Source organism: Schistocerca americana, chromosome 6 (genome assembly GCF_021461395.2).
Source record: "Schistocerca americana isolate TAMUIC-IGC-003095 chromosome 6, iqSchAmer2.1, whole genome shotgun sequence".
Taxonomy (NCBI): domain Eukaryota; kingdom Metazoa; phylum Arthropoda; class Insecta; order Orthoptera; family Acrididae; genus Schistocerca; species Schistocerca americana.
In genome coordinates this window covers 69,609,150-69,631,461 of record NC_060124.1, presented here as the reverse complement: position 1 = coordinate 69,631,461, position 22,312 = coordinate 69,609,150, and the positions used below count along the sequence as shown (strand labels likewise).

General features: G+C 38.3%; 1 protein-coding gene across 1 annotated transcript in view; it reads left to right on the top strand.

The window, feature by feature from the left end:
* Nucleotides 1-1,920: 1,920 nt before the first annotated feature.
* Nucleotides 1,921-22,312, top strand: part of LOC124619769 (5'-3' exonuclease PLD3-like) — a 96,385-nt gene continuing 75,993 nt past the window's right edge. Inside the window, exon 1 of the mRNA XM_047146351.1 lies at nucleotides 1,921-2,044. Coding sequence (XP_047002307.1) covers nucleotides 1,976-2,044 — 69 coding nt within the window. The 5' untranslated portion in view covers nucleotides 1,921-1,975. The remainder of the gene's footprint in view (nucleotides 2,045-22,312) is intronic.

The following is a 22,312-nucleotide window of genomic DNA, read 5'->3' as shown; positions in this document are numbered from 1 at the left end:
CACGATAATCTATCAATGCCGAAATGCGCCTCGGGTGTGAACTCAAGAGAGTAAATCGTTGTGTAACCTACCATGCCCAGGGTGAAATGCATATACGGAGAACAAAATAGGTGTTGTATGAGATCGGAAACAAAGAAAGTCTCTTTAAATCAGAAAATTCATGTATGTTTGAATTAGTACTAGCGAAAAATGTATCGCTTGGCGGATAACAAAGTCTGGCACTAGATTCTGTAACAATGTTGAAATTAAATCTGTTGTTGGTACGATTAATCTGCTTCAGGTTCCAGAAACACGGCAAAAAGTTGTTTTTATTTATGTTAATATTATTCCTACACTATGCAACAGACCCAGAAACGTATCCCCCACTAAGAGCTTTATTAATTGGAGAGTGCGGACGTCTTAGATATTCCCGGGCAAGAATTCCGTTAAAGAACCAAAGATTAATTCATCTCGAACGTGGCTTAAGAATAATTTAAGACTGGTGTTTCTGAGATCAGAAGTTAAAAAGAAATTCGTGAAACTGTCTCCAAATGAGAAAATTGGCACAACTGGATGAGAATGGCATCTAATTTCGAATTTAGGCTATCAAAATGTCTATCACTTGGCAGATAACCATGTCAGGTACTATACTGCGTAACACCGTTGAAATTAAATCTGCTGTTGGAGTAGACAATGCGTTTTAAAGTTTCCTCAGTTTAATAATTCGTATTCCAGATATATGACAAAAAAGTAGTTCTTAATTGAATTGATGTGTAAAGATTGATCCATCTCGAACAGAGATCATAAATAAATGGAAACCAGTGACCTATGAGATCACAGATTAAAACGCATTTCATGAAACGAAAGAAGAGTTTGTAAACCATATGAAGAAAAGACTTCGCAGCTGTATATGAATTGTATCTAGTTTGTAATTGTGAAGAGATATCTGAAAATGAGAGTAATAGATTTAGAAAACTTAATTCAAAGCGTTAAGAACGTGTTTGAGAATTTAAGTTTAACACTTTATCAATCTAAGTACTAAAACTGAAGTTACTCTGTTTTTGTCTTAAAATTCTCCGTAGAAATGGCAAATATAGCGACATGGATGAAGCTATACATAAGGTGAATTCAAACAACTGCGTATCATTTATGTAGGTCCTATAAGTATGCTAAACTTAAAAGCTCTATAGTCATATTTTCTGTTGTCGCTGTGGCTGTTATTCAGATTCATCGCTTTGTGTTTCATACTTAAGAAATAAATGAAATTATGTCTATCAGACCAGATTATCTGGGAATCACTGAGATTTTTACGAAGCGGAACATACAGAAAAAACTAACGAAAACGATCAATTTTTTCATCAATATTGATAAGACTGTAGCTACTAATCACAAAGATGTATCCTGTGGTACAAGTGCATAGTTGTACAAAAGGTAATTTCTGGAGTCAACAAAAATCACAATCAATCACTAGAGCAAACGACTCAGTAGTTTGCAATAAGGCAGTGTTTAATCACACGAAATTTTCGGTCTTTCGTCGTACAAAACTGATTCGTATTCAGGGCCAATGTATGAACAGAACGAAAACGGGTTCATAATGCAGTAAGATAAAAAGAACGTGACGTTATGTACTGTGAAATAAGGTCGGATCGAACTGCATTGCGTATAAGAAGAAAACAAAGTAAAAAACAAATCCAGCCCATGCTGTCAGTACAAAATGTACCTACTTTTTACGGAAATCTTTGTGTATACGAGACCGTTCATTCAACCTTCTTGATATTACATTCTACTTTCCGCGAGGACAATAGAAAATATGCACATTCATATACATCCGTAATGCGCTGTTTCCTGTCGCCAGTTATCGATTACAGTGTCTTTGGTGCGTGGTGGGGGTCGTGTCTCGTTGCTTTAGTTGTTCAAGGCCTGTAGAGATAAGGAACCAGCTGAGAGTTGACATTTGTTTGTTTATCAGTGCTGAAGTGTCAGTTTACCTGTAAACATGGTGCGTCCGGGAACGTATTCACCGCTGAAAGATAAAAATAACATTGCTCTCACGAAGAAAATGAAGGTAAGCGCAGTGTAGAACCGCGATTCTTTTGATTTTGTTGCATTTGCATGTTAACGTAAATCAGAAAATTATTTTCACAGATGTATCTTTATGTACTAAGTTAGCATCATATTTGTGTGTGAATTCTACCTGAAATAGTTACCTAACAGTACAGGTTTTGACTGTGTGCTTTTCGTTGCTAATTGAAAATGTTAAATTGTTTCGTATTTAAATAAAACTTGATTCACGCTGTATGGTCGTGTGGTTTTCAGTTTTTACATTTCTTGGCACCTATTGAATATGTTCAGATTTCATGTTGGAACCACAAATAAATCCTTTATTGTGTAAGAACAAGTGTGCATCTGATTTATGAACTTTCGCAGAGGAAGTAACTCATGGCTAATTATTGCAGTGCAATGCATTAGAGGAACGGTGGCGTTTGGTGTTTGTGCGACAAATGCACAAGTTTTTCATTTATAACAAAACGTATTGGACTAGGAAAATGCTGGCGAACATGACAATTTCAGTTCCTCTCTTAATGTTTTATCTGTTTTCTCCTGAATTTTGCATCGTAGCCCACACCAGTGTGTACAAACAGTTTTTAGCTATTTTGTCTATAAAGATATGAGGGTGAACACACATACGTCTTAGTCCCACAGCCAATAATTTTAAGAATTGTGTGCCGGTTTCCAACTCTTTCTTGATTACGAAGAATGAAGAGAAATGTAGAAAAAATTAGATCTCAACAAATTTTCAACATTTAAATGTTATAAACAATGTGCAAGCCATGTACTCCACTTCCTTAGAAGGAAAACATGAAGAAAAGGAAAACTGCAACAAGAAAGAGTGGGATCTTGGCTGGTTGGTGAGATTACTGTGAAAATCTTAACAGATTAAGTTAACCTTCATGCCTGGAGGGATTCACACTCTTTAGATGGTGTTTTTCCCTCCAGGTAAAGTTTCCCACTTTCATGTTGAGAATAGGATGAATGTCATTAATATTACTTGCAAAATACAGTTAAAGGTAAGTAAGGGTTTCTATGAGTTAACTATATGAAACAAAAATTGGAAGTTCCATTGTGAAAATTGTAACCATGAAAATGTTAAAAATATTGGGAAAGATGCCAGACCCCTACCTGTGTTATGGGGTTGCAGGCTATATATTAAGAGATTGTCACGGTGATGAGAGATGTACGTTGAGGGTGGGATTTTTTTCTAGTCTGTGACACCTACTACTCCCTACTCATTCCACTTGCCACACTTCTTCAGTTGACTGATTTGCAATTGAAATCAGTGTATTCATATACACTATATCTATAACTTCTTGTGTGCTGCTGAGGCCTACTAAATATTCTCCTTGGGCAATTGATGCATGTCACATCTCTCTTAAAATTTTTCTACGTGTAATATACTGCTACTAGCCCCAAGAATGGAGCTAAATAACTCATTATTCTAGCACATAACTTGGTTCATGATCAGAGGAACAATGGCAGACTGCAGCTCTGTGAAGTGTGCACATTTGATTATTTGTCATTTGTTGTTCAACTAGTGTCCAGTGCAAATTTAGCAGTCTTCTACTCCAGTCATTCATTTAGATTCCTTTACCAGATAGAGAAACTCCCAAAATGCATTGTTGAAGTGTAATCTATCCGTGGTTGACTGGCTGTGATACATCTGATCAGTGATGAACAAATAGATGTACGTAACAAAAAATACAAGGGTTGTGTAATCAACAGGACTCAGCTAACTGCAGGCATTTATTTCAAAGTCCTAAGATCAGTGAAGGGGATTGGGTGTTTCTTTGTGAAACAGAATTCTGCCCCACAACTAGAGGCAGTTCAGGAGCCAGACTTTCTTGTAGTGATGTGGCCACAAATGTAAATGTATGAAGGAATATGTGATCTCTGAGGTTGTGATGGTGAAACGTGTAGATAGTATCAGTGACACCAAATGAAATTCCTAGTGGTGTATCTGAACTTTATACATGGAATTACCAATGTCCTTTCAGCTAGAAAATTTTGCTGAACTCTTTTAAATTATAATTTCTTTATTAAAGCTGTTCATTAGTGTGCTACATTCTTCTGATTCCCATGGTAAGTTTTTGTCTGATGATAACATTGTTGGGAAGAAAAGTGTTTAGTAAGCCACCTTAGATAAATAAATTGCTATGGAACATTACCTTTTGCATTTTCATTTATACTATAGGCATAATCTGTATCACTTCAGGCTGGGGGGTTACCTTCATAGTCTTGGATGTTATTGAATTTAGCATATGTTAAAATTCAGGACTAAGTAAGAAACATGCCTTTTTTTTTTGTTTTCTCCAAAAACAATTCCTGTCCCCGAGATACAGGACTCCAAAGATGACACTGCGAACACCATTTTGAAGATGTGAATTTCGGAAAACTTTTAAAACTATAACAGTTCTAGATATTTTGTTAGAGGTTTTTATTTTATTTGAAAGATAATTGCTTTATGATTGCAATGTTATCCTTCATTTGGACATATCTGTCAGTTTTTTTACTGTCACATTTTGAATTTTTTTATAATTTGCAGAAAATTTTTTTTTCAAAAATGCCAATCCAGAAAAGTTAGATTTCTTTTCTTGTTGATTAGTACAATGTAGTACTGCATTCTCTGTAGAGGAGTGCTTCCATTTTTAAGTTTCATAGGTTATATTTTTAAAAATGTTTTTTTAACTTTCAAGGCTAATGTATCTTCGCTGAAGTTGTTTCGTGTTAATTTCTTTATTACAATACTTATTGTCTTTGTTGCAGTTATTTCTTGTCACTTTCTTTTTTGCAGTTATTTGTTGTCACTTTCTTTTTTGCAGTTATTTCTTGTCACTTTCTTTTTTGCAGTTATTTCTTGTCACTTTCTTTTTTGCAGTTATTTCTTGTCACTTTCTTTTTTGCAGTTATTTCTTGTCACTTTCCTTGTTGCATATAATTCGTACTTTGTCGTTGTTTCTTTGTCATGATTGTTCATTGCAGGTTTCTGTATTGTAGTTGTTCAGTGCTAATTTGTTTACTGAAGAGGCTTCTAAGAAACCTAAGACCATCTGGTGAGTTCTGTATTTTCGTGAGGAACTTGCCAGTTGACACGTTCACCATGTGTTTTGTGAAAAGGACTGTTTGAAATGTCTTCTGACTGGGGCCACATGAGAGTGAAGTGTGCTGACTATTTGCATGTCCATAAAAGAGTGATATATAAGACAAACCAAAAGAAAACAGTCTTTGTTCAGGTTGGGAAAAAGTGTTCTCATTTAAAGACTCTGTTTCAAAGTGAAGATGTTTCGAGTGACAACTTTTTGTGTTCTAAATGTTTTGACAGAATAACAACAATGATAATATGTGGACAAGGTGAGCCTCCCATGGTGCAGATGATGCAGATTTTGCTTCAATAGAGGAAGAATTACCTTGAATCAGTCAACTACAGAGGTAGGTGTTAGCCCTGTCATGAAACCATAGTCAGTGAAGTCGAGTCATAAACTCTACGCATCAAGAAAGCCCAGAGAAATTACTAAAGCTATGGATGAATACGCTACAGCAAAACTAACCACACTGTTCAACGTAGAAATTCTCTCTTCAGAAGAAAATGAACTAAAGCACTCCTGCACCTGTTGCCAGGATTTTTTCACAAATATCAATTCAGCTGTTGATTATTGTGCAGCCTATAGTGAAAAGGTGCAAGTTTCAACAGATGTTGCAGAGACATTTTCAAAGAATACAATTTTGAACCACATTCCATCAGTATCAAAGTACATGGTAGACAAATCAAGAAATGTGAGGTCTGTAAAAGGAGACCAGATCCCTATTATGGTCGTCTTGTAGAAGCAGCTCAAGTTCAAATAGTGCAGTCATTTTATGTGGAAGATAAATGGGGCTGTTCTCGCCAGAGTGCCAAACAGTTAAAGGTAAAAAAGTTGTGAAAGTGAAGACGTGCGTAACTCGCAGTATTAAAGAAGTTTTGTCAGTTTATGAGAGCGACTATACAACTCCACATATTGGAAGATCAAAATTTTATACACCCACCTAGAGATGTCTGTTTGTGTGTAGTGCGCGAATTGTGAACTTTGTGTGGTAACTTTGAAGAAATTACTGGAGCATGTGACATATGACACCTTGGTAGGGCATGTGAAGTCATTAGTAGTCTGTGACGTAAGGCGAGACGCTTGTTTGTTTCAAGAATGTGGTGACTACCCTGGAAAGGGAAGACTGTCTTTACAGACACTTGGCCTGGAAGACGTAGCAGATAACTCTGCAGAAATAACATGTGACCTTGGAGGAAGTTAAACTAATTAAGAAAACTATTGCCTTTGACAATTTCTTTGATGAATGTGGTAAATGGTCATTAAAAGCAGTAACACACAAGCCTCTGAAGAAATTGCAACAACATGTTGTAGAACTGAAAGGGTGTGTACAAGCTGAAGAACTATGTTTAGTGCTTCACTGTGATTTTGCTGAGAACTGGTCTGGAATTCACCTACAAGAAGTACAAGGGTATCATTGGAGTAATGACCAGGTTTCAAATTTTACAGGAGTGACATATTTTCAAAACAAGACCACTAGTGTTGCAGTTAAAAATTGATGACACAGGACATGATTCAGCACATGCTTTGCTAGTAGTGCGCAAAATTCTTCAACTGCAGACAGGGGCAGAGAAGATCATCATTACTTCTGATGGTGCGCCTAGTCATTTTAAAAATCTGACTGGGTATACAGTGCTACTGGTCATGGAAAGGGGCCTTGTGAAGGTGTAGGAGGCCTGCTGGACCACTATGCTACAAAACATAATCTTTCCAGCCCAAATACAGCTAAGATTCAGAATGCTGAGGATTTTAAGAGAGTCATGAAATCTTACACATCCACAGCCCTCATTCTTTTGTCCAAAGAGGAACTCTAAGAATTCCATGAGCAGAAAAAAGAAGAGTGGTCCAAACAAACTGCTCCTGTCAAAGGAATTCAGAAGACACATTTTTGGACTCAAAGTGAAGGGCAAACTCATATTGCATGCGTTCTAAAGAGCAAGAAAGAAGAAATTTTGTTCGTTTGGCCAACACCTCAGAAACAGGAGGATAATATTCAGATTCACAACCTGAGAAGGGGGATGTATGTGGCGTGTGTGTATGACTGTGACTGGTGTATTGCAGAGATTATATGTGTCAGTTATGAGTTAAACAAAATTGTAGTGAACTTTATGCTACCACGTGGACCAGCCGCTGGATATAGGTTTCCAGCTGAAGGACAGCAACAATGCCATCAGTGCTCACTTCCTGTTCACAATGTTTTGAAGATTGTAAGTGCTCCAGTTCCTATTGTTTCAACAGGGACGCATCACTCTACATCAAAGGAAGATACTGAAGCAGTGGAGCACATTTTTAGCTCATTGTCTGGTTAATTTCAGTACAAAACAGAGTGCACAGAAGTTGTATACATTGAAACCTTTAAGTCTTTGGACCTTTCACATACATTTTGCAACCATTTAAAATGCTTGAAAAAATGAGTCTCTTACTCATCTTTCAAAATTAAAATTATGTTAAATAAGGCTAGGTTTTGATTTTTTTTTTTTTTGAGCCTGTTATGTGATAATGTGGTAATAAAACAGGTTTTATGCATGGCAAAAAATTTCAGTTGTTTATAAAACCTGTTCAACTTAAAAGTGGAAGCTCTCCTTTTCATGGAATGTAGAACTATATGGTACTAATCAACAGATAAATATCAAAATTTTATGGATTGACATTTTTGAAAGAAAATTTTTTCCCATAAAGTATGAACATGTTCAGAATGCTATAGTAAAAGGACTTTGACAGATAGGTCCAAATTGAAGATTTCTTTCTAAGCATAAAGCAATTATATTTCAAATAAAAATACCAACAAAATAATTAGAACTGTTCCAGAGATACAGCATTTTAAAAAATATTTCCAAAATTTGCATCTTCAAAATGGTATGCACAGTGTCATCTTTGAATGACTGTATCTCAGAACAGAAATTCTTTTGGAAGAAACAAAAAAATGTGTTCCTTACTTAGTTCTTCATTTTAACACACGCTAAATTCAATAACAGTCGAGACTATGAAGGTAAGATTTTTCCTAGTTGTCTGAATTGATACGGACTACGCCTATATGCAACTGTTCTACCATGGAACGACAGGAGAATAAATTAATTTGTAGGCCCTACGTCATGATGGTAATGGTAAGGGGATGGGCAGGGGAGGTTTTGTGAGGTGCTGGATGCAGTAAACAGCAATGGAGATGTTGTTAAGTCAATAGCAGGCTGGTTAGAAACATACACAAGTCACAGATTTTTTTTTTTTTTTCCTTGTGAACTAGAGAGAAGCGGAATCTGCAAATTTCCCTATTAGGCGAAACTTCCTGGCAGATTAAAACTATGTGCCAGGCCAGGACTCGAACTTGGGACCTTTGCACAGGCAAGTGCTCTACCTACAGAACTACCAAAGCACAACACATGGCCCATCCTCACGGCTTTACTTTTGCCAGTACCTCAGGTCTTAGTTTTTTTCCCTGTGGTGTGTGAGCTAAATTATTATTCATTAACATTTATGTGTTGTATTATTGTCATCTTCTCAGTAGTGTTGTATTAGGAATATAAACTCAGGCCCTTTACATGCTCATTTGAACTTATGACGGAGTCCCACTAATTGTGCATATGCAGTTCATTTCATATACATTTGATTTATTAATGAGAAATATTTACAGAGAATAGGATCATGAATAATAAGTTTAATAATGACTATCCCTCTGTCACCCCTCCCCCTCCCAAGAATATTTACTTAATGGAACAACAATAAATTGAATTTATTTTATCACTGTTTGATGTTACACATTAGTTATGGAAGAAAAGGAAAGGAGACATAATAAAGTAGTAGATGAATTTCGCTATTTGGCCAGGAAAAAACTGATGACAATTGAAGTAGAGTGGATATAAACTTATACTGACAAGAAAAGTATTTCTGAAAAAGAGAACTATTTTGACTTCTTTCATGACTCTACAGTTAATTGCGATCCTATACCTCTTCAGTGGTTTTCTGCCAGATGCCCTATTCTGTTTTAGTGTTTTTAATTCCTGTATTCCATTCTCCATACCACTTCTTCGACACTGCCCACCCACATTGTTTGTCATTGGCTGCACCCTCTTTGCCATCTGGGATTTCTTGTTAGTACCTTTTTGGCACGTCTTTATCTCACACCTGTGCCACATGCCTGGCTCACCTCACTCTTGTTGACTGCTATTTCAAATAGTGGAAAGTTCAGGATGGAATAACAATAATTTGAAAAGGATAGGTCTAGATTGCTACTCACCACAAAGAGGAGATATTGTGTCACATAGAGGAATAATTAAAAATACTGCTAAACATTTAAGCTTTTGGATAAAAAAAATCCTTCAGAAATAGAAAACTACACTCATGCACACAAGAGCAACTCACACACACGGGTCTCCTGTCTCCAGGTGCTGGTGTCCGACTGTGTACATGTGGGTGCGCGAGCAAGCATGTTCACAAGCCTTTTATTTATTCTTAAACTCATTGATTGTTAGTCCCATGCGCTAAGCAATCTATTCTGTGGTGTAATCTAATATTTGCACCAACTTGAGGAAGATTGTACCGCTCACTAACAGGCTGCATCTCTTCACACATGTTTCAGTGCTACATTAAAAAGAAGACATGCCAGTGTGTGTCAATGGTGTACACCTTTGTGAATATCTGGTTGCTCCAAACAGTACTTTTCATACCATGACTACTTGTCACATGCCTCATTATCATCCCAACCAATCTATCCATCTTCCCAGGCATTCCCCTTTCTCTTAGGGCAGTATATAATTTCTCCCTATTCTCTCATTCAAATGTAACTTTAAAGGCAGCAAATTGGGGGTTCATGCCAATTCCAAATTCAATAATTATTTTTTCTCATTGTGGAAGTTGGATCTGCTGTTGCTTCCTGGGAGAAATCCATATTGGGATGGCCATATTTTATCATGAAATTCAAATTTAGGTAGTATTAGGTCATTTCTGAAAGCAGTTCATTGGAGTATACCCTTGTACAGAAGTGAAACGTAGACATGAAGTTGTATAGACAAGAATGTAGTAAAAGTATCTGAAATGGGGTGCTACAAAAGAGGGGTTTGTGTGTGTGTGTGAGATGGTACTCGCACCAATGTCAGTACTGCTCATGGCACCTTTTCAGATGGGCTTCATGATGATCTTCATGACAATGACCATTTTCCAGTGATTGTGTCACCTACTTGTCACTCCCTGATGGACTAACTACCATGCTGGGTTCTTTGAAGAACCACTGACAGTTGTATGTATCTGCTGTCACCTTCACCCCTTCTGTCAGACTGCATCAACAAGGCTGTGGAAGATATCTCCAATGTGATCATACACATTGCTGAAACTGCTATTCCCATTTTTAAAGGCCCCCCTGTGTCAACAGCCAAGGAGACCAAAGACCTCCCAACAGGTATTCAGGATTGCTGAAGAGCTCTGCAACATCATAAGCAACAGCCTTCACAGACCACCCTCTTCACATTTAAGGGACTTCACACTAAGGGTCACAATCTAATTAAACACAGTAAAAGGGAATGGTCGGAGCACTGATTTCCGCCCTCTGGACCACCAAAGATAAACAACTGGCCCAGGTTTCTTCTTTCAATGTGATCTTTGTACCGATGCGTTGGTTCTTGAAGAAGACCCATTTCACCACAGCGTCAACATCATCATCATCGTACCATGCTACCTTTGAAGTGCATAATTGACAGATTGAAGACCTCTTCTTACTATTCACCCTTCACCACGACAAATTATATAACGAACCTTTCTCTAACTGAGAATTGCTTCAGACTCGTGCCTCATTGCACGATACGGTTCCATGCTTCAATTAGATTCATAATTGCTTGACCCAGCATCGCCTCAGGTTCTTCAAAGTCTTTGGTCTACCCTTCACAATGACGAGGCAGTATTGTCATTGCAGTCCTCAAGCCATGCAAACACCCACCATTCATCAATAGCGGTTGAACAGTTGCTACACCAATATGCTCTGCAAACTGCTTGAAAGGATGGACACCTGCCAATTACAGTATGTTGGGTTCTTGAATCTTGGGGTCTTTTGTTCTATTATCAGTGTTGTTACTGGAAGGGACAATCCATGACCGACCCTCTGCTTAGGTTGAAAAAAGCAGTTGATCATCTTTTTCGACCAACATAAGGCATACGGCGCTGCTAGGTGCCATCAAATTTTACTGACTCTCCATGACAGGAGCTTCTGAGACACTTTACTATTTTTTTGTGAATTTTTGTAAAATTAGGTTAGATCCAGTTTTCATTCCATAGACCCAAAAAATGAGATTCTCATGGGTGTGGAACATGTCAGAAAGTATAATATAAAAACATAAAACACATGAATATAATACTTACTACCCTGATCATTTGTCAGTAGATTGTCAGATTAGGTGATTACAATGCGGTAAACTGGAACAGCTAATATTTACAGAATTAATTTGCTGTCAGAATGAAATATCGTTATGCACTATTAATAAATTTGTCATACAGAAAACACCTAATCTTGACTTTTGTGACCAAGTGCTGTCAAATCTGAAATCTAACAGAAATTTTTACTTAAGCTGGTTTAACAGTCTATGTTAAGGTACTCATCTATAGAGTAGAAAGAGTCACCTATCAAAAAGCCTTTCAAACTTTGTTTAAACCATGCTTTATCTGAAACCAAGTTTTTAATGGTTGCTGACAATTTATTAAAAATGTGTGTTCCTGAATATTGGACCCCTTTTTGGATCAAGGTAAGTGATTTTAGGTCTTTATGTAGATTGTTCTTATTCCTAGTATTGATGCTATGTATTGGGCTGTTGATTGTAAATAGAGATACATTACTTGCAACAAATTTCATTAACGAATAAATATACTGAGAAGCAGTGGTTATAATACAAAGTTCCTTGAACAGATTTCTACATGATCGTGAATTTACATCACAAATGATTCTTATCACATGCTTTCACACCCTAAAAACTTTTGCTCAGTTTGATGAGTTACCACAGAATATGATCCTGTGTGACATAATAGAATGAAAGATAACAAAGTATGCAAGTTTTTTATATTTATATCTCCTACATCTGACACCATTCTCATTGCAAATACAGACTTGTTAGGCGCTTAAGAAATTCTGTGGTTATGCCTTTCCCAACTGAATATATTATCGAGTTGTAATCCCAGAATTTTGACACTGTCAACCTCTTTGATATGCATGTCTTCGTATGTTATACACATGCTGGAAATAAATTTCTTACACATTGTGAACTGCATATAGTGGGTCTTTTCAAAGTTTAATGACAGTGAATTAGCTTTAAACCTTTTATTAATGTAAGTGAAAATTTGTTTAGCAACCATTTCTAAATCTGTACAAGTTTAGTATTCATTGCAATGTTTTTATCATCTGCAAACAAAACAAACTTAACATTGGCACTATAATAGACAAGAGGTTATTAATGTACACAAGAAAAAGGAACAGACCCAAAATGGAACCTAGAGGAACACCACATCTAATTATTTCCCAATCAGATGAAGACTGATTGCTTACTATACAGGTATTTTGCAGTGACACCCTTTGTTTCCTGTTAATTAGGTAAGATGCAAACCATTTTGGAGCACTGCTGGCGAAACCATAATATTATAATTTACTTAAGATAACGTTGTGATTAATGCAGTCAAAGGCTTTTGATAGGTCACAGAAAGTGCCGGTAGCCTCTAATTTGCTATCGGATGAATTAAATACATTCTCACTGTACTTGTAAATACCTTTCTCTATATTAGAACCCTTAAGGAAACCAAACTGTGACTTGGACTATATATTATTTGCAGTCAGATGCTTAAGAAGATACTTGAACATAACCTTTCAAATATTCTTGAAAAAGCCATCAAAAGTGAAATTGGTTGACAGGTTGATGGTATCTCTTTATCCCCTTCTTGTAAACAGGTTTAACTTCAGTATATTTTAACCAGTCCGGAAATGTTCCACTGATAAGAGATTATTACATGAACAACTTAAGATAAAACTCAATCACATGAGCTCTCTTTGATTAACTTTGTTGATAAGTTATCGTAACCACTAGAGTACCTTGATTTTTATGGATTTTATGAAGGATGCTACTGCTAAGGAAGACCTGAGTGTCATTTCCATTTTACTAAGTTACTTTTGTGAAGACTGTCCTCTGGTATTATGTTACACTGTTTACTGAACCTGATAACCCCAAGCTGCCAGTAACAGAAACAAAGAACTTGTTTAAGGGGTTTGCAACAGTGCATGTACTAGTTGTCAATTCCTCACTTATTTTTAGAACTATCTGTTCCTCTTCCTTTTGGGCCCACCTGTCTCTGTCATCACTATATCCCATATAGTTTTTATTTTGTTGCCTAATGTAATTATCTTTTTCTCATAATAAAGCTCCTTAGATTTCTGGATTACTTGCTCCAATATTTTGCATTCTTCTTTGTAAGGTATTACAATGCTAACATCAGAGCTGTTCCTAGAAAGCAGATACAGTCTCTTTTTTGTCCCATGCGATATCTTTATTCCTTGTGTAATCCATGGTTTATTTTTAGACAGCTGTTTGATTTGAGTTACCTTTACAGAAAACAATTTTCAAAAAGCTTTGTGTTTTTCATTTGAATCAGAAGTATTGTAAACTTCTAACCAATTCATGTCTTTAATCAGTCTCCTAAGAGTCTCAATTTTTGACTGATTTATTACCCTCCTGTGCTTGGACTTGATAGATTTTTTTATCCTGACAAGTTTCAACATTTAACACAAAAAGCTGCATGTCCTGATCAGATAGCCCATTTACTATTAGTTTTGTGATGTGACTTTTCCCTAGATTTCTTTGCAAAGAAATAATCAATAGCAGTCTCGGAGCATTTACATGCCCTAGTTACAAATTTCACTGTAGGAATTAAATTGAATGACTGTTGCTGATTGCAATAATTGTTCACTGACAGATCTTTTCAATTGATCACCAGCAACCAGCATTCCTGTGTGTGTGTGTGTGTGTGTGTGTGTGTGTGTGTGTGTGTGTGTGTGTTTCCATGAAATCAGACAACAGTGCTCCCAGATTTTTATGAAGAGGTAACAGTTTCCTGAAGGTGCTCTGTATATGCTTACTACTATAAAGAACTTATTATGAAATACTACTTCCATAGCACAAGCTTCTAAGTGCTATTCTGAGCAAAATTCGTTAATATCAATATTCTTGAAATTAAAACAGTTTCTGAGAATTGTAACAACTCCTCCTTTCTCCAAATTTTCTCTACAGAAGAACAAAACTAACCTGAATCCTGTAACATTTAACATATGTATACCAGTGATCACATGATGTTCAAAAGGGAGATTATATCAACTGGTTTGCTCAAATATAATGATTCAGTACAAATAAGCAACTCGTTAAGCTTACCCCTTAGTCCATATTCTGATGCACTAGGGATAACTGATTTTTTGCACTGTCTGAATTACAATTAGGTGAATCTAATTTTTCTCTCCTTTTTTTTTAATATCTTCAGTTTCAATCAATAGTTGTTTGCATGAATTGAATGTATTGTAATTTGCTTTCTGGCTGGCTGTTTTATCAGTGTGAATGTCATATGCGAATTTAGCCTTTCTCAGCGAATCTCGATGGTAGTTTTCTCAGGTTATCAGCCGAGTTAAGATGTCTTTCTGTGGCAACATTTCTAGAAGTTTCCTACTTGGCATCTTCAGGCGAAGTATTGGCTTCATGTCTTGTCTGGTTTTTTATAGCCATTCGACTGCAGGCTCTTCTGCCTCACCTGCATTGCCAGCGCCAGTCATCCCCCTCCGGAAGGGCTGTCGCGGCCGGTGGTCGTGTGGGCTCCCAACGTGCTGACGGGTACAGGTGTCCTGTCTTGCTGCGGTCTGTCCATTCCATCAGCTGCCTTCACTGGTTTCACATCAGAGCATCCTTGTCGTATTTTTGTTATCACTGCATCTTTTATGATGCCAAGTTGGAAACCGCTATCTTGGTTGTCAAGGTTATCATGGACTAGTATCGTCACTGCCTCTTTAAAGATTGAATCCCAGAACCCATTTGCCCTGCACAGTAGCTTTGTTTGTTCGAAATTGAACATATGATTTTCCTTGCGTTTCAGAATAACCAATCTCATGAAAGGTTTTTCTCAAGTGTTGCAGTTTGGCAGGTAGACCCTCCTTTGTGCATGTATCTCATGCTCTGCTCACCAAGATGGTGAGCACGAATTTGCGTTGACCAAATGTGCCATCAGTCTCCTTCTTTATTATGATGTCCAGGAAGGGCAGACATCCGCTTTCTTGCACCTCCATGATGAATTTAATATTGTCATGTATGCCGTTGAGGTGGTTAAGAAATTCTTGTAGATTTTCTTCGCCATGTGGCCAAATCATGAATATGTCATCCACGTAGCAGCAGAACATCTTCGGTTTCAGGCGTGCCATTTCAAGAGCCGTTTCTTTGGAGTGTTCCATGTATAGGTTTGTGATACATGGTGCAAGGGGGGGAAGCCCATGGCCACTCCATCTATCTGTAGGTAGAATTTACCGTCACATTGGAAGTATGTGGTAGTGAATGTGTGTGTGTGGCAGAACAATTCCATTGTGTTTTTGTTGAAGTGGCCCCTTAGTAATGTCACAGTCCTCGAGAGGTATCTGTATGAAGAGGGACGTGACATCCAAGCAAACCACAATGTCGCCTTTGTCCATGTGTGTTCTTTGAAGTTCCTTCACAAACTCTGTCAAGTTTTTGACATGGTGAGGATAATGACCCATGAGAGGCATCAATAACTGCACCAAGTGTTTGGCTATTGGATAAGTTGGTGAATTTATTGTGTCCAATATTGGATGTAGTGGAACTACCTTCTTGTGTATCTTTGGAAGTATGTGCAGTTGTGGTGGTATTGGTGCTCTGGGGTACAGCCTTGTAACCATATACTTATCCATTTCTGAGTCTTCCTAGTCACTACAGAGATAGGATCCTTGTTCACTTGTTTGTAAGCAAGATCTTTTAAAGGGATCTCAGTCTTATGCCAGTAGTTAACTAATTGTTGCTGTACCATCGCACTGCCTTTGTCTGCTGCTAGGATGATAGTATCTTAGTCATCTTGTAGGTCGCATATCACTCTGTGTTCAGCCGTGGAGATGTTGGTTTTTGGGTCTTTGCTTTTCCCAAGACCCTGCAAGTCTCGTTTCTGACCTCTTAGGCTGTGTCAAAGGAAAACACTCTGATGCTTGCTCGACACTGCTGGTGATCTGAAGTCCAAATTTGCATATATAGCACCTCTGTGGGGAGCTTCAAGGTGCTGCAGAAACTTCGTAACAAGAAGGCAAACCTGCTCAGCAGACTAACTTTCCTGCAATGATGTTGCGACAAGGAAGTATTGCTGCATTTCGCTCACCTGTGACACCCATCAATATGACAAGCACAAAAGACATTTTACAGCATGCTAGCTCAGTCTTGGTATGTGAGCACATACACATCACAAGGGTCAAACTTGACAAAACTGGTCACACTCTACTTGCATGCCACATGGAACTGGCATCCAAACTCCCACCTTGCTTGTGAGAGTGGTTTGACAGTAACACATTCACAACCAGTGAATTCTGCAATCGCAAAGCTACTGTGAAACAACAAGAAAAGTTCCTCTGCGACAAGGAAGTATTGCTGCATTTCGCTCACCTGTGACACCCATCAATATGACAAGCACAAAAGACATTTTACAGCATGCTAGCTCAGTCTTGGTATGTGAGCACATACACATCACAAGGGTCAAACTTGACAAAACTGGTCACACTCTACTTGCATGCCACATGGAACTGGCATCCAAACTCCCACCTTGCTTGTGAGAGTGGTTTGACAGTAACACATTCACAACCAGTGAATTCTGCAATCGCAAAGCTACTGTGAAACAACAAGAAAAGTTCCTCTGACTGCTGGAAGCTCAAGTGCAGAACATTGATACAATTATTTTGAGGACCATTCTCAGTGTAACTGGAAAGAGCTGGGCATGGCAACAACATCTGTGCTGTTGAAAGGATTAAATTTTGCAGTGGTTCCAGTCACAGTACCTGAAAGTGAGATCATCAGCAGACAGACAGAGCGCCCATGGGCTTCCCCATGGTACAATGTATCCCAAATCTATACATGGAACACTTTGAAGACATGGGTCTCAAAATGGCATGCCTGAAACCAAAGGTGTTGTACCACTACATGGACGACATGTTCTTGATTTGGTTGCATGGCAAAGAAAATAAACAAGAATTTCTTAACCACCTCTATCACCTGCATCCTCTATCACGTGACCCAGAGTTGCACTATGTTTAAGAAAACTTGTGACCTGGTAACCTGACGTTAGTTCATCCTGCAACTGTTGGCCAACACTCCTATCATGTGAACTACCTAACAACAAAACTTTCTTCTTCTTATTATTCTTCACAACTTTTCTTGACTACTTACTTCTCAAACACTTTTTGAAAGTTTGTTGTGTCCTGTCTCTACATTGACAAAGAAAATGTCTGAGAAAGTGCTATTCCTTTCTTTTTTCTTTTTTAACCTGTTGTCACTTCCTGCCTCTCATTTCCCTTCTCCTCCTTAACCTTTGCTTTGCAGATCTCGTTTTGCCCAGTGTAGTTCCACCTGAAGGGCAACCAATCTTCTCTTCCTGTTCCACTATCTTCTTACCTCTTCAGCAAATCTTGCACAACCCATGAGCTTTGTTTATTTCCTCAATTCCCAAACTGCTGCAGTCACCCACATGAAAGAGACTGCAACAACCTGCACACCACATCCTGGAACTAACAGTCCTATGGCAAGTCATACACTTCTGACTTGGGGCAAATGAATTTTTTCTTTAGTCTAAATTGAACAAGAATAACTTCCTATATTACTGAATTAATATATTAAATTTCTTGGTTAGTTTAGGCCTAAAGTTTGAATACTAATTAAAAACTCCTGGGGAGATAGAAACAATTAAATCTGTATTTTTTACTAGACCAAACAGAAGTAAACAAAAAACTGAGCCTGCACTATATGAACTTCTCAATTATTTCCTGACTTTTTACTTTGTCTACTTGCTAGAGAATCAGATGGATAGCATGAAAGAATACACTAACAACACAAACTGTACTTTATTGAAATAATCACATAAACAAAACTTGGCCAAAATTCGCACCTGTGAAATCTTTCCTTTTTTTGAAAGATACTCATGTGGAAGCTTAATGCTCGTGCTCACATCTCTTGGTGGTACAGATCGTGCTACTCTTATCCATATTTCCCAAGGCCTGATCTCATCTTGACTGGACTGTGGTTGCCAGGTTAGTGGCTTGGTGGAACCTTCAGCTTTGAAATTGTTGGAGCCAGTCCATCATCGTGGAGAAAGGCTGGCGACTGGTGCCTTTGAATTAATGCCTTAGTCTTCTTGCTAAGTGGGCATCTTAACTCTTCAGTCCCAATGATACCAACTCTTGCTCACTTATCCAATCATCATGTGATAGTTTTTTAATCATCCCATTTATCACATTCTTTTTACATAAAAGGGATATTGACCCGCAGACACCCATCCTTGGGTGTGATTACCAGTTGGATTGTGGCACAAGGCCTTCTGCTGGGACCTTCAGCTAGTGTCCTTAGGATATGCTCCCTGCGCTTTCCCACACATTCACCCCTTTTTAGTACCTACACCATAAATTAAGATTGGTCTGGTGCTGAATTTTGTCTCCCCGTGGCCTTTCAGCATCTGTTTCTATTAGTTCTTCAGGAGTATCAGGGTGCTACCTTTGTTTACACTGACAGTTCTAAAACCTTGAATAGGAGGGGATATGCTTTTACTTCTCCTGCTGGTCGGAAACATTTGTTCTCAGGAATGTTTAGTGTCATTATGGGGAGTTGATAGCCAGTAACAGAATCATACTTTTTATTAAATTGACCTCCCTCGGCAGTGTTTCAATTTGTAGTGACTCAGTGAGCAGTCTCCAGGCTGTTGATCAAATGTTACTCTTGTTACCTTGTGGTATCCATGACCTCACTGTCCTTAGTCATATTGCCTCCTCAATTGTCTTTTTGTGGGTCCAAGTCATGTGAGTATCCCAGGGAATGAACTGGCTGACTGTTTGGCTAAAGAAGCAATTACTCACTAACCATTCACTTCAACAATCCCAGGTGTGGATTTGCGGGTGGTAATGACATCTCCTCACTCAGAGATGAAATGACATATGATGGGTTACTGCTTCCCCTAATAAACTCTGCACTATGTAGGAGACAACTGCTGCATGTCACTTCTCCTCCTGTTCCTCCTAGAAGGAATCCACCCTCTTTATGTTGCCTCCACATCGGTCATATCTAACTAATCCATAGTTTTACTTTATGCAACAAGCCAATTTCTCATTGTGGCTGTGGAGCCTTACAGACAGTAGCTCAGATGCTGGTGGAATGCCTCCTTCCAGTTCTCTGTGCTAAGTATTGGCAGTTGAACTGGTTCTCCATTTTCTCTGTGAAAGTGCATTTTATTCCTAAATGTAACATTTGAAACTGCGTTCAGGATGAGGGAAGCTGGTTGGGGTTGCAGTGCCTTGTGCTGGGCCTTGGGGTTCCTTGACACAATGTTCCTTGGGGGCTACCTCTGTCATCCTTCTTTTACACATTTAAATTGCATTTATTTTAGATGTGGTTTGCTCATTTTCTGCCTCATCATATGTCCCATTTTAGGAATAGCACTCGGTTGAAGAGTAGGTGCTGTTCCCCTCTTTCAACTTTGTCTGGAGTGGAATGGGGAAGGAAAGGCTATGGGACGGATGGCTCCTGTTGCATGCAGAGCCGCAGGGATCACCCAACTCCTACCTTGATTATTTCTCTCACCTTCTTTGATTATTGATGAGCCAATTGATGTCCATTACATTTTTATTCTTGTCACTTTTACTGTTATGAATCTCCCAGCTAGGAAGCATTCTTTACCATGTAACTGTCTCCGCCCTTAATTGGGTTGACAAGAGATTGGAAGAGTGTGGCAATTCTGTTACCATAGATGAGCCCTAGGAGCCCACTGGTCTGTTCTGACCTATGTACCAGCATGAACCATATGGTTTTACCTCTCCATAAATTATTTCTCAGCTCTGGGATCATTATTGCCTTCAGTGCCTCAATTTTATCACGGCTATGTACTTTCATCAGATTACATTTCTGGAGGGTGTCACAAACTGCTGATAAACTACTTCTTGGCTGACGGTCTGATGGCCTTGCTTTTTAGTTCTTTAATCCCAAACCAGCCAACCAAAATTGCTGTGCTGGTATGCAACACCAAATTATAATAGAAAAGGTTCAGGACTCTTGCCCGATCACCAAAATTAAGCAACATTGTGTCCAGTTAGAACTTGGGTATGTGACCATTTGGGAAAAACTGGGTGCTGTTGGTTTTAAGGACATGCAAATTGCTGGGGTTGCATTCCATTCAAAGACTTACATTAGGCCATGGTCCCACACATTTTTACAGCAAGGCTATTGTGCACAATCTGTGCAAGCACCTTATATTGATGGCTAATGGGTTGTGTAATTAAATAAGTTGCCAAACACTTCATGAAGAAACTTTGACGCTACCATTAGTGATCTTCATTGTCACATGGGGCCAAAATTATGAAATTGCAGACACTGGCTCTTAATCTGGATCAGAAGTTATGATGAACACTGTGAAATGCCATACTCCCCCCCTCCCTCCTTCCCTCCCTCTCCCCCTCCCTCCCTCCTTCCCTCCCTCTGCCCCTCCCTCCCTCCTCTCTTCCCCTCCCTCCCTCCTCTCTTCCCCTCCCTCCCTCCTTCCCTCCCTCTCCCCCTCCCCCTCCCCCACCTCTCCCCCCTCCTGGTTTCACTCTTGTTTACAGGATTTACATTTGTGAAGCGAAGAAGACAGAAGCATAAAAACACACGAATTGTTTTGTAGGCTGCTGCCTGTGTGGACAATGCACAATGTAATTTATTGGCTTCACTCATTCTTTTTAGAGAGGTCGGTCGTGCACCAGCGCTTTAAAGCCTATACATTTAATACAAAATTATAATAAATAAACAAGTGAGCAAAAAATATTTATAAGCGAATTAACTGGGTAAATCCCGTAGGATTAATGATGTTGACAAAACCAGACAGTTATATTTTAAACCAAATAAATATTTATTAAATAATGGTCATGAATTTGTGAATAGTGGCCTCAAATCAGTTGCGGATCTCAAAGAAAAAATAGTTGAACGGTAATTAATATATGTAAGTAGTGTGAGCAGGACATCAAATAAAGAAATGCATGCAATCAGATTTTATGCAACTGCACAGTAATTCATGAAAGTGAATGGCAAACATTCAGAATCTGAAAGTGCAGTTGGCCACTGTCAGTCACAACATAAAATAAAGTTTATTATCCTAAATAACCATTGCAAGAAACATGTAACAAGTTTCACACTGAAATATAGTAATCAAGTGCAGCAAACAATTAGTTCACAGCTACCTCAAACTGTGTAAGCAGATTTAATGTTTGTATAGTAGCAGAAATTCAGTCATCAAAAACACAAATAACATAAGTGAAAAGTTAGCCTGTAATTTGTACTCAAAAAATGATTCAAAGTCCAGTGAGTGGTTAGAGTATGTAACTCGTGCAGCTGCTTGGCTACACAGTCACACGTCAGACTTAAAAGAAACAAAGACAAAAGACACAATGAAGACAGATGTCCTTGCACACCCTACAACTTGGCCTTCAATATTTTTAATGGTGTCACTCACTACTGAAGCCAAGTTGGACACTTAATTACCTCTATTAAGATTTAAAGCTGATAGCACATACATATAAGATACTGGAAAACAGAAAATTAGAGGATCATTTTGCCACCTGTTATTAAAAAGCAATGCAGCATTGAACAAATTATGAACAAAGCTCTGAAAGCATGCCTTTGTTAAATTTTGCAGTGTGACAAAAATTACATAAAATTAAAAATTTAGATACATATTGAATGGTTGATGAAGGTTTCTCGGGTCTCCAGCCGGGTGGTAGCGTTGATATCTCGCGACGTTTCGGGAAGTGTCATACTACCCATCTTCTGGCGACTTCGCTAGAAGATGGGTAGTATGACACTTCCTGAAACGTCGCGAGATATCAACGCTACCACCCGGCTGGAGACCTGAGAAACCTTCATCAATAGTTTACGCCGGGAAAGCCTACAGTCACATATTGAATGGTACCCATATATGGAGTATTC